The sequence below is a fragment of the Scyliorhinus canicula genome, chromosome 2 (assembly GCF_902713615.1).
Source record: "Scyliorhinus canicula chromosome 2, sScyCan1.1, whole genome shotgun sequence".
In the NCBI taxonomy this organism is placed as follows: domain Eukaryota; kingdom Metazoa; phylum Chordata; class Chondrichthyes; order Carcharhiniformes; family Scyliorhinidae; genus Scyliorhinus; species Scyliorhinus canicula.
In genome coordinates this window covers 157,160,937-157,174,532 of record NC_052147.1, presented here as the reverse complement: position 1 = coordinate 157,174,532, position 13,596 = coordinate 157,160,937, and the positions used below count along the sequence as shown (strand labels likewise).

General features: G+C 46.1%; 1 protein-coding gene across 1 annotated transcript in view; it reads left to right on the top strand.

Annotated features, from left to right (window-relative positions):
* ndufa10 (NADH:ubiquinone oxidoreductase subunit A10) overlaps positions 1 to 13,596 on the top strand; it is a 94,397-nt gene that overhangs the window by 32,307 nt on the left and 48,494 nt on the right. The window contains exon 6 of the mRNA XM_038788083.1: positions 7,803 to 7,882. Coding sequence (XP_038644011.1) covers positions 7,803 to 7,882 — 80 coding nt within the window. The remainder of the gene's footprint in view (positions 1 to 7,802; positions 7,883 to 13,596) is intronic.

Here is a 13,596-nt window from a genome sequence, read left to right as displayed (position 1 = left end):
CCTTGCCTTGTTTGCCCTGCCCAAGTGCATCACCTCACGCTTCTCCAGATTGAATTCCATTTGCCACTGATCAGTCCATCTGACCAGCTTGTCTATATCCACCTGTATTTGAAAGCTATCCGCCTAACTATTTACCACCCCACTAATTTTCATATCATCCACAAACTTACTGATCACCCCTCCTACATTCATATCTAAATCATTTATATAAACCATAAACAGCAAGGGCCCCATCAGTGATCCTTGCAGGGCCCACCGGACACCGGCTTCCAGTCAGAGAAACATCCCTCGACCATCACCCGCTGCTTCATGCCACTCAACCAATTTTGCATCCAATTAGCCAAATTTAATTGGATCCCAGTTCGTGTGACCTTATTAAAAGCCTTGCTGACGTAGACTACGTCAAATGCATTTCCCTCATTGACATAGTCATGTGAGTGTACCTTTTAAGAAATGGGTGTTTATAAATGGGTGTGTATAAAAGTATCTGTAGTGAGAGTATCTTTAAGAAATCGGTGTTTATTACTGCAGTGATGTCTGAGTGGGTGGAGCTGGGCTGAATGTCAGTTTTTTACTTTTGTTTTAGGCTGTTTGCTGCAGGGTGTGTTTTAGTTTCGTTTTCAGAGCTGGATAGCTGCAGTCACAGCCAGAAGGTGTATGAATCACTCTGTCTAATCTAAAGACTGTAAATCAATCCTGGTGATTTAAAACTAATAACAGTTGTGACTTTAACCTGATGTGCTTCTGGTAAAAGGTAGTTTAAGTCTTATGGATGTTAAAAGGAAAGCTTAAAGGATTACTTAGTGTTGTATTCTTTGGGGGTTGTATTTGAATTAATGGTTGCGAAGATGTTCACTATGTTTTAAAAAGGTTAACTTGAGTTCATAGAATAAACATTGTTTTGTTTTAAAAAATACTTTTCCATTTCTGCTGAACCACACCTGTAGAGTGGGCCGTGTGCTCCCCATATCACAATCTGTTAAAAGTTGTGGGTCAGGTGAACTCCATGACACACTTTGGGGTTCTCTAAACTCTGACCCATAACAACATACCTGGTCACCTCTTTGAAAAATTCAATCAGGTTGGTCAGATATAACTTCCCTTAATGAAACTATACTTTTTTTTTTTTTTTTTTTTATAAATTTAGAGTACCCAATTTTTTCCAATTAAGGGGCAATTTAGAATGGCCAATCCACCTATCCTGCACATCTTTTGGGTTGTGGGGGTGAAACCCACGCAGACACGGGGAGAATGTGCAAACTCCACACGGCCAGTGACCCAGGGCCAGGATTCGAACCCGGGTCCTCAGCGCCGTAGGCAGCAATGCTAACCACTGTGCCACCGTGCTGCCCTAATGAAACTATACTGACTGTTCTTGATTAATCCCTACCTCTCCAAATGCAGAGTAATTCTGCCCCTCAGAATTGCTTCCAATAGTTTCCCAACGCTATATGCTGTTGTACAAAACGTTCCTCTTCGATGTGCTTTGAATAATTTAAATATTCAGTCAAGTATTTCACGACTGTAATAAAAGCAAAAAATTCTGGGAATAATCTGCAGGTGATCTCCTTTACATTGGGGATACCAAATGTAGGCTGGATATTTGTGGAGCAACCCCATTTAGTCTGCAAGCGTGACCTCCTTCAGTTGTCAATCATTTTTTTGTTTATCCACCTTGCTCGCACTGTGACCTGACTGCCCTCTGCCGCCTGCAGTGTTCCAGTGAAGGTCAACCCAAGAGTAAGGAACAGCACCTTATCTTTCAACTCGGCACCTTGCAGGCTTCGAGTTCAACAGTTTGAGATTGTAAACCCTGCCCCCATTTTGAAGTAGACAGGAGAACATGGGGGTGACCAGAGCGCACAAATCTCTGCTGCAAAATACTGTGATAAGCTTGGGCATCAGGTTGGAAGTTTTGAAGATATAGATCTGCTTACAGAATCTGATTTTGAGCTAGAGGACAAATGAGAAATATTGAGAGAGAGCCAAATTCTAACTGTACCATGAAGCAAAAATAATCAATATGAGCCATATTGAGCAATGCTTACCAACTATGATAAATTGTTCCCACCATCAGTTCGTCGACCAAATGTTATAAAATTCAAAATATCTAGTTGTATGGAGCGTGTTTTTCATAGACAATTAGAAGAATATCTTCATAAATCCACAATTAATGTTCACTGAAATGCAGGTGATGACATTTTATAGGGTTTTTTAAACTGAAAAGATGCACAGTAAATGAATTGGAACTCTATTAAATGGATTCAAACATATCGATTCCTAATCGTTAAGTTGAAAAGACCAATGGTTGCGACATCACCGAGCTTCTGTTACAATCATTTGCAGTTTAATGATCAGGAGGATCTGCGGCTGATGCCGAGTAATCATCTCAGTAATCCACTGATGGTCACTGCTTACTTCCCTGAAGGCAATCGAGGTTTAAGTGGTTAAATTTTCTGGAATAATAGGCTGGTGGGGCAAGCAGCTGGTTTTCCCTTTTGCCTGAAGACTTTAAAATTCAGCAAGTCGAGCAGTGCAGGAGATTTAACGCCATTCCGCATAACGTAGCAATAACACATTACTGTAGCTCAGTAGTTTCCATCACTTTTAACACTGAAACTGTCACTGTGCATAATAGAACATAGAACAGTAAAGCACAGAACAGGCCCTTCGGCCCTCAATGTTGTGCCGAACCTTGTCCAAAACCAAGATGTTTTTATTTTCTGAGCTTTCATTATTGGAAGCAAGTGATTCCCAATTTTAGGACCTTTCCTTGCATAAGCAGACCTCCGCAAGAGATATCCTCATCTCCACTCCTCAATGTTGGAATTTTTGAATTCAGAAAATAGCCTAGAAACAATTCCTATGTTATAATCTAGTCTTCCCTAGCCAGCTTGCATTGTTCTGACCTCTCAGAAAGATTTGGTCACACACACAGCTCTTGTCATTAATGATGAGGGAGGGAGTGATATCTGAAACTGCTCTCGTGACAGCCATGTTTCTTTTCAAGACTGAAGTCTCTCACCGCTTGCCTGCAGTAATGTAATTGCTGGCATTCATCAGGCATATCACTGATCCAGGATGGGGTAAGCTGATAGACAGTTTGAACAATATATATATTTTTAAAAACACGTAATCCTTCCTCCAAAAACCTATCCCCAATCCCTCGACCCACTCCCAACTATCTAAGGCTCTGAGGAGTCTTGATGGGGTGGGTATGGAAAGAATGTTTCTTTTTGTGGAAGAATCTAGAACTAGAGATCACTGTTTAAAATTAGGGGGTCGCCTGTATGTCTTGTTTGACTTCCCATACTCTGCACGCTAGTGCATTATGGGATCACAGGATCCATGCTGTTTGCTAGTTCAGTTTCTGAGAGGATCACGGGAACCATGCTGTTTGCTAGTTCAGTTTCTGAGGGGATCGCAGGATCCATGTTGTTTGCTAGTTCAGTTTCTGAGGGGATCGCAGGATCCATGCTGTTTGCTAGTTCAGTTTCTGAGGGGATCGCAGGATCCATGCTGTTTGCTAGTTCAGTTTCTGAGAGGATCACAGGATCCATGCTGTTTGCTAGTTCAGTTTCTGATGTCAAATAAACTGTAGTTGCAATGTTTAATCACCTCAGTGCCGACGTGTATTGATTAATCTACTAGTATTAAAACATAATATCACCCATTTATGATGGATATTAAGAAAAATAATTCTCAGTGTCGTGAGTCTCTGGAACTTTCTTCCTCGAAGGGCATTGGAGGCAGAATCTTTGAATATTTTTAAGGCAGAGGTAGATAAATTCTCGATTAGCAAGCTGTGAAAGGTTATCTGGGGTAGGCAAGAATATGTGGGGTTGAGGTTAGAAGCAGATCAGCCATGATCTTATTGAATAGTGGAGCAGGCTCGAGGGGTCGAGTGGCCTACTTCTAGTTCTTTTTAAATAATATTTTTGTTAAGAAAGGTTTTATCAAATATAACACCATCACAACCATATTCAAACAGCAATTAAAATATTTCAAAACCAATCTCCTCCTCTCTCTCCCTCTTTGCCTCACAACATCTGATAGTGACCAGCTCCCTGAGGTGGGAAATGAAAGGCTGTCACCACCGAACCTCCCAATCGACCCTCTTAGGATAGACGTTTTTTTTCTGACTGTAAGAACTCCGTCAGGTCACTTGACCATGCCGGGGCACTGGGCAAGACCGAAGATCCAAACAGCAGTCGCCTTTGGGCTATTAGCGAGGCAAAGGCCAGAGCATCTGCCTTCACCCCTGTCTGCAGCTTCGGTAAATCTGAAACCCCAAAGATCGCCACCAAAGGCCAAGGCTCCAACTTAACCCTGAGAATTCCTGAATTGGTGCTGAAGAATGAGATCCACAAACTCAGAACAAGACCAGAACATGTGTGAATGGTGCACAGGACCCTTGGAACACTGCTCGCACATTAATCTACTTCCAAGAAGAACCCACTCATACGTGCCCTGGTCAGATGTACCCTATGAACCACTTTAAACTGAATCAGGCTGAACCTAGCGCATGAAGAAGTGGCACCCTTTTATTGACACTCTATCACATCATCCTCCCTTATTATCTCTGCTCCCTGATCCACCTTCATGGCACTCCCTGCAGCGCTGTAACTTTCATAACTCTCAATGGTATCTCCTGGCACCTCTATCTCTGGGCTATGGTCAGGTTCCCTTGGGCTCCCTTCCACTCCCAACCTTCCTCATCTGCACAGTATCCCTCAGTGACAATGTGCCCAGATATCTGTGTTGCTTTTTCTGTTTGCTGGTAACATTTAGCTCTAACCTCCTGTTATCACAATCTGATCATGTTCATCTCCCACCAAAATCCAATTCCCCTCCCAATCCCACGCCAGCCGCCCACACAATTGCATTTCGATCACCCTAATTGGCAATTAATTTAGCCTGACACCACCCAATGTGTCCTCTAAACCAGAGGTGAATTTTAAACCTTGTATTCTGGTCATCATCAGCACCCTCTATTTCTGCCTCTCCTGTCTGCCTTACAATAACTTCCATCACAGCTTTTTTTTCTTCTTTTTTTTTTAAATTTTAGAGTACCCAATTAATTTTTTCCAATTAAGGGGCAATTTAGCGTGGCCAATCCACCTAACCTGCACATCTTTGGGTTGTGGGGGCGAAACCCACGCAAACACGGGGAAAATGTGCAAACTCCACACGGACAGTGACCCAGAGCCGGGATCGAACCTGGGACCTCGGCGCCGTGAGGCGGTTGTGCTAACCTCTGCGCCACCGTGCTGCCCGTCCATCACAGCTTTTAACCAAAGACTCCATTTCCTTCTGGCATCCTCAGTTCCTTTCCATTATATAGCATTTTGATATAGTAAAACATCCCAAGAAGCTTTACAGGATTGCCATCAGACAAGATTTGACCCCGTCATCTTTGTTCCTGCCAATGCATTGAATTCAAAATCAGTTGATGACAATCAGTCCCATTGCGCCCTTTCTGCCTCCATTATAATTCTGCCACATCTCCATGTTGGATGGCAGAGCTCTCCAGTGTCTTGACCCTGCCTTTCGGACTGCTCCCCACTGTGCTATCTCACTCTATTCTCTAAGTCTATCCTTTTGACCACGCCTTTGGACCCCCTAATATTTATCTTGGCCTGTAAAATGTACTTTTTAGCTTCTTGTGAAATCCCTTGGGGTGTTTTACCCTGTTAGTGGCAAGGTATAAATGCATGTTAGCCTGGGTGTTTATGGTTGGTTATTTGCAGGCCACAGATTTACATCCATCATTGCTTGACATTATACAGTCTAAACAACTCTTCATGGTACATTGCAAAAGACTCAGCGATGATAATTATTAAATTAAACATGCAGGTGAAATAAACAGCTCCACCCTCCGTATTAACAGAACAGCTTAACCGCATCCATGAACCGGTGTTCTCTGTTGCTGCTTGTGGCAGGTGGATTAGGATTTGAAAATGGTTTGCTTGGCATGGCTTGTTTTTTTTTAAAGCTGCTATTTGTTGGCCAAGATGTAATGCATTGCAGCAGGCTTGGAACAGCTGTGTTGAATAAATTTGGTTTACTGGAACTTAAGGTAGATATTTGATGAGAACTAAGTGAGGCACACTTGGGGGAAAAAAAGTAGTGGGAGGTATTTAACATCCCATGAAGGACAATAAACCCTAACAAACATACCATTACTTCATAAATTTCTCCAGGTTTTTGGCACCAATAGTACTAGAAAGTAGCTTGCACCTAGACAACTAATGTCGCACACACTCTGCTCCCGACGTAGAAACATACTGATGTTTGTTTACGGTCACTGGGTCTGAATCCTGGAACTCCCTCCCCAACATCACTGTGGGTGTGCGTACACCACATGGTCTGCAGCGGTTCAAGAGGACTGCTCACCACTACCTTCTAGAGGGCAATTAGAGGTGGATAATAATGCTGGCCCTGCCGATGATGCCCACATCCCATGAGTAAATATATAAAAAAGTATTTTCCAGTGAATGGACCGGACAACGTGCTCTAGTTGCAACAAAAGGATTGCTATGGAAAAGCTGGTGTACTATCAGCAAATGTAACAAAGTAAAAGGAGCAGACATAACGTTGAAGGAGTGCTTGGCATGAGTCCGTGTAATCCAAATTGTTGTGCAGCTCTCCACTAACATAATCCAGAAGGTTGTGTTTAATTCTGTCCTGCGGCTGAGTGTGTCAGCTCCTAGCCAGATTGCCACATAGAGTGTCTAACAAGGAGTGGCACGTTCTGCAAAGCAGGTGGGTGGTCGGTGGATAGGAAGAAGGAAAAACCAGCGCATCAGGTATTTCAAGATTCCTTTTGTCTTCAACCAGCAGCTGATTCAAAAGAAAATTTGAACTAATTTCAGATTTTTATTTTTGAAAAGAGGCTCCCCAGCCTTTTGGACTTGGTTGCAGCTACAATCTGCCTTTAACAAATGGCCAAGAGGTGAAAATGTCTATTACATTTCCTCCCTATAATCCCCTTCCTGAGGAAACTGAACTCTCTCACTCTGATACCAGCATCCCGCACCTTCCTGACTGGGAACACTTTGTGCTGCTATCCGGTGCCAATTCTTCTACAATACTGCTGATGACAGCATTAAGGATGTATAGGAAATCATGCCCTGGTCAAGACAAAAGGTAAGTTCAACTACTGAAAAGGACTTGGAATAAACAATAACATTTATCTTCCCATCTGATGGTGGGTATGTGAAGCAGTTTATATGTAGGAAGCATCGGTCAGTGCTCCCTTCAAGTGCACAGCTCAACGAGGAAATGGCCACTCCCTTACAGTCAGTCACTCATTAAAGATAGTCCGTTCACAACCGTGACCGTTTATCATAAGAAGTGGGTCAGGGTACACACATACACAACACATCAGAAACTACTGCCTTTTGAACGTTTGTTTGTTTTCAATGGTCTTGTATACAGCTTAGTTAAATTATGTATCTGTACCCCCAGATTCTGCTCCTCCCGTCTTGATTTAGACACTTATTTTCCATCGAGTATAGGGCTTCCTTATTCCTCTGAGTGAGAGGTATCACCTCCCATTTATCTTGAAGTTCATTCGCTAAGTACACAGCAATTCTGCAGATTTATTCATGTGTTGGTGTATTTTGGTTTCTTGAGGAACAATTGAAATTGCAGTGAGAGAATGATGGGCTCAATTGTCTCCCTTATTTGGCATCTGATTGATGTTGTTCTCCTTTAATTGACTTCACAATATTTTAAATGGCCTGTTGAGTGGTATTATTGAGGTGCACCATCTAAATGAATTATCTGTTGCTTTCCAGACTTACGAACAGAACATTTCCTCAGCTTATCTACAAAGCATCGAAGAGGTGTACAAGAAGTCTTTTCTTCCGGAAATCAGGTAGGTGTGCGGAGAACCTTTATTACTTTTTGTTGCGTGATGCAAATGATAAATTTTACACATGATATCATCGCACAATAGCCTTTACAAAGAATTGAGAGGACAAACAAGCTATTCGGCTCACTGGTTTATGCCGTTGTTTTAGTTCCACATGAGCCTCCTTCCTCCCCCTTCATCTTTCCTATCATCTTATCCTTCTGTTCATTTCTCCCTCTTGTGGTTAGCTTGAATGCAAAGGTGATACCTTTCTACTACTCTGTTCTGGAGAGGTTCACATTCTCACCACTCTGAGTTCCCCATTGGATTTATTAGGAACTGTCTCGGATTCTGGTTCCTATTTCTGGTCTCGTCTGAAAGTGGTTACGCCTATGCTTAAGCAATCAAATCCTTGCATAATCTTAAATGCCTCCATCACATCACCCCTCTGACTTCTCTAGTCTAGAGAAAAGAGCCCCAAGCGGTTTAATCTTTCCTTTTTTTTATAAATGTTTTTTATTCAGTTTTCATGTTTTATATCGAACAAATTACAAATTGTTAGAGAGAGAGAGAAAAAAAAAGAACACGCAAAAATTAACATATATATTTACAGGTAAGAATCTTCGTAATAATAACTGTGGCCTCCCCCCTTTAGCCGGCATACATATTTTACATTCCCCAATATGGTCGAGGCACATGTTTATTGGCATTTATTTACAGTTTGGTTTTGGGCCTTAGCTAGCCGTCACACCCCCATAACGAACCCGTAGCTCCCCCCCCCCCATTTTCCCCTGATTCTTGGCCACCCGACTATTCTTCCTCTTGTTCGTTGGCCACTAACAGGTCCCGGAACAATTGCATGAATGGCTCCCACGTTCTGTGGAAGCCGTCGTCCGACCCTCGGATGGCGAATTTGATTTTCTCCATTTGGAGAGATTCCGAGAGGTCGGACAGCCAGTTTGCAGCTCTGGGCGGTGCTGCTGACCGCCAGCCAAACAGGATTCTACGGCGGGCGATCAGGGAGGCAAAGGCAAGGGCGTCTGCCCTCCTCCCCAGGAATAGATCTGGCTGGTCTGAATCCCCGAAGACCGCCACTATCGGGCATGGCTCCACCCTCACCCCCACCACTTTGGACATAGCCTCGAAGAAGGCTGTCCAGTACTCCACAAGTCTGGGGCAAGACCAGAACATGTGGGCGTGGTTGGCCGGGCCTCTTTGGCACCGTTCGCATCTGTCCTCCACCTCCGGGAAGAGCCTGCTCATACGGTTTCTTGTTAAGTGGGCTCTATGTACCACTTTTAGTTGCGTCAGGCTGAGCCTTGCGCACGTGGAGGTGGAGTTGACCCTATGTAGTGCTTCGCTCCAGGGTCCCCACCCTATCTCCATCCCCAGGTCGTCCTCCCATTTCCTTCTTGTTGCGTCCAGTACGGTGTCGTCCCTTTCTACCAGTCGGTCATACAAGTCGCTACAGTTCCCTTTCTCTAGGATACTTGCGTCCAGTAGGTCTTCCAGTAGTGTCTGTTGTGGCGGTTGTGGGTACGTCCTTGTCTCCTTTCGTAGGAAGTTTTTGAGCTGGAGGTACCGCAGCTCGTTCCCCCCAGCTAGCTGAAATTTCTCTGTCAGTTCGTCCAGTGTTGCGATCCTGTCGTCCGTGTATAGGTCCCTGATTGTCAATGTCCCCGTCCTGTCTCCACCTTTTGAAGGTGGCGTCAGTCAGTGCTGATGTGAACCTATGGTTGTTGCAGATGGGAGCCTTGTCTGACATTTTGGTCAGGCCAAATTGCTGCCGCAGTTGGTTCCAGGATTGGAGGGTGGCTGTCACCACTGGGCTGCTGGAGTGTTTTTTGGGTGGGGATGGGAGTGCTGCCGTGGCGAGGGCCAGGAGGGAGGTCCCCATGCAGGAGGCCTCCTCCGCACGCACCCACTCGGCTTCTGGCTCCTGGATCCATCCCCTTACTCGCTCGGCTGTTGCCGCCCAGTGGTAGAATTGTAGATTCGGGAGAGCTAGCCCCCCCCTGGATTTTGTTTTTTGTAGGACCTTCCAAAGTCCAGTCCAAAGATGTGCGGGTTAGGTGGATTGGCCATGCTAAATTGCCCGTAGTGTCCTGGGGGGTGAGGTTAGGAGGGGGGGGGGGGGGGGGGGGGTTGTTGGGTTACGGGTGGAGTCGTGGGTTTGAGAGGGGTGGTCATTGCTCGGCACAACATCGAGGGCCGAAGGGCCTGTTCTGTGCTGTACTGTTCTATGTTCTTTGGGATCCTAGCATTTTTACCCCCCCATACGAACGCCATGATAAGTTTGTCCAGCACTTTGAAGAAGGCCTTGGGGATGTAGATAGGAATGGATCTAAACAGGAAGAGGAACCTGGGCAATACGTTCATTTTGATCGTCTGGACTCTCCCCGCGAGGGAGAGTGGGAGTGTGTTCCATCTTTGCAGGTCCTTTTTTACTTCCTCCCCCCGCCCCCCCTTTGCGGGTGTATTGGGAAGGTCTCGCTTTTGCTCATGTTGAATTTGTAGCCCGAGAAGGCTCCAAACTCTTTCAGGAGCGCGATGATTCTGTCCATGCTGCTTTGTGGGTCCGAGATGTAGAGGAGCAGATCATCTGCATAGAGTGAGACTCTGTGCTCTCTGCCTCCCCTTCGGATCCCCCTCCAACTTTTTGCTGCCCTGAGCGCGATTGCTAGCGGTTCGATTGCTAGTGCGAACAGCAGCGGGGACAGTGGGCATCCTTGTCTGCTGCCCCTGTGCAGCTGGAAGTATTGGGAGTTGGTATTGTTGGGGTTTAATCTTTCCTGATAGGTATAGTCTTTCAGCTGTAGTAATATTCTGGTAAATACTTCTTGCATCTTCTCCAGCGTCTCATATCCTTTTTTGTGATAGGGAGGCCAGAACTGTTCAAAGTGTTCCACAACTGTGGCCTAAACAAAGTTCACTACATGTTTAACATAATTTCTCTGACTTTCATTCTTTCCTTCTAAAAATGAACCCGCAATGTTATATTGTTTTTGTTTCTAAAGGAATTCATTGCATCATTAAATTGTGATTCGTGTATCTGTACCTGCCAGATTTTTCCGCTCCTCCTCTTGATTTAGACACTTCAATTTTCCATGAAGTATTTCACTTTGTTATTCCTCCCAGCTTAAGGTATTAACGAGCGTTTGTGTTGGAGTTAATTTGCTAAACACACAGTAATTCTTCAGATTTATTCACGTCCTCCTGTCACAGTCTGCTCTCTTAACTACACTGCTCAATTTTGTGTCACAAATTTGAAATTTGGACGTTCAAGTTCAAATTGTTTGTACGAATGATGAGCAACCGTGGTCCCAATGCCATTCCATGTGGAACTTTATTTCCCATCATTAGCCAATCCAAATAAATACCTTTAACCCCTACTTTCTGTTTTGTATTTTGTAGCAAGCTCACGATCCATTCTCCTACTTGTCCCCTGACTCCACATATCTTTTTTTTTTAAATAATTTTTATTGAATTTTTCAAAATACAAACATTTTAACCCCCCCTACATTTACATTTAAATTATAACAAAACAAAGTCAAACCCCCCTACTTAACAAGAAAAAGAAAAAAAGTCCCCCCCCCCCCCTACCCGCGCGTCCCCCCCCCCCCCCCCCCCCCCCCCGCCGGCGAACCGACAGTCAGACCAACTTATCATTTCTAGCAGCGTCCTCGGGCAGGCCTTGCCCGTGCCGCTACCGTACTTCCTTCGTCTTTGTCCCCCCCCCCCCTCCCCTCCCGGGTTGCTGCTGTCACGGCCTCAGTTTCTATCTCTGATCCAAGAGGTCTAGGAAGGGTTGCCATCGCCTGGAAAACCCCTGCACCGACCCTCTCAGGGCGAATTTGATCCTTTCCAATTGGATGAAGTTTGCCATGTCGTTTAACCAGGTGTTAACACTCTGAGGCCTTTCGTCCCTCCACTGAATCAGGATCCTCCTCCGAGCCACCAAGGACGCAAAGGCTAATATTCCAGCCTCCCTCGCCTCCTGTACCCCCGGTTCCACCCCAACCCCGAAGATCGCAAGTCCCCATCCTGGCTTGACCCTGGACCCCACCACTCTCGACACCGTCCCTGCCACCCCCTTCCAGAACTCCTCCAGTGCCGGACATGCCCAAAACATATGTGCATGATTCGCAGGGCTTCCCGAACATCTAATACACCTGTCTTCACCGCCGAAAAACCGACTCATCCTTGTCCCCGTCATGTGGGCTCTATGCAGTACCTTAAATTGAATGAGACTTAGTCTCGCACATGACGACGACGAGTTGACCCTCTCCAGGGCGTCTGCCCATGTCCCGTCCTCTATCTGTTCCCCAGCTCTAACTCCCACTTATCTTTCAGCTCCTCTACTGGTACCTCCTCCACCTCCTGCATAATCTTATAGATGTCCGAGATCTTCCCCTCCCCGACCCAGACCCCCGATAGCACCCTATCACTCACCCCCCTGTCGGGGAGCGCGGGGAACCCCGCTACCTGTCGTCTGGCAAATGCCTTCACTTGGAGGTACCTGAACGTGTTCCCCGGGGGGAGCCCAAATTTCTCCTCCAGCTCTCCCAGGCTCGCAAACCTCCCCTCTATAAACAAGTCCCTCAGTTGTCTAATACCCGCCCTCTGCCAGCTCTGGAATCCCCCTCCTGTGTTTCCCGGCGCAAATCTGTGGTTCCCTCTTAGTGGTGCCCCTATCAGACCTCCCACTTCCCCCCTGTGTCGCCTCCACTGCCCCCAGATCTTGAGGGTGGCCGCCACCACCGGGCTCGTGGTATACCTCGTGGGAGGGAGCGGCCATGGTGCCGTTACCAGTGCCCCTAAGCTTATGTTGCCGCAGGACGCCCTCTCCATGCGCTTCCAGGCTGCCCCCTCCCCTTCCATCATCCACTTTCGTACCATCGATGTATTTGCCGCCCAGTAATATCCTGAAAGGTTGGGTAACGCCAGCCCTCCACTATCCCTACTCCGCTCCAAAAAGACCCTTCTAACTCTCGGGGTGCCATGTGCCCACACATACCCCATGATACTACTCGTTACCTTCTTGAAAAAGGCCCTGGGGAGGAAGATGGGCAGACACTGGAACAAAAACAAGAACCTCGGGAGGACCGTCATTTTAACTGACTGCACCCTCCCTGCCAGCGACAGCGGCACCATGTCCCACCTCTTAAACTCCTCCTCCATCTGTTCCACCAGTCTGGAAAAGTTCAACTTGTGGAGGGTCCCCCAGTTCTTTGCCACCTGCACCCCCAAATACCTAAAACTTTTAACTGCTCTTTTGAAGGGGAGCCTCCCAATTCCCTCCCCTTGGTCTCCCGGGTGTATTACAAAGACCTCACTTTTCCCCAGATTTAATTTATATCCCGAAAAGTCCCCGAACTCCGCTAGTATCCCCATTACCTCCGGCATTCCCCCCTCCGGGTCTGCCACATACAACAACAAATCATCCGCATAGAGCGAGACCCGATGTTCCTCCCCTCCCCTTGTCAGTCCTCTCCACCCCCCTGAACCCCTCAGTGCCATCGCCAACGGCTCAATCGCTAATGCAAAGAGTAAGGGAGATAGGGGACATCCCTGCCTAGTACCTCGATGGAGCCCAAAATATTCTGACCTCCTCCCGTTTGTTACCACACTTGCCATCGGAGCTGAATAGAGCAGTTTTACCCACTTGATAAATCCCTCCCCAAACCCAAACCTTTCCAACGTCTCCCACAAGTATTCCCACTCCACCCTGTCAAATG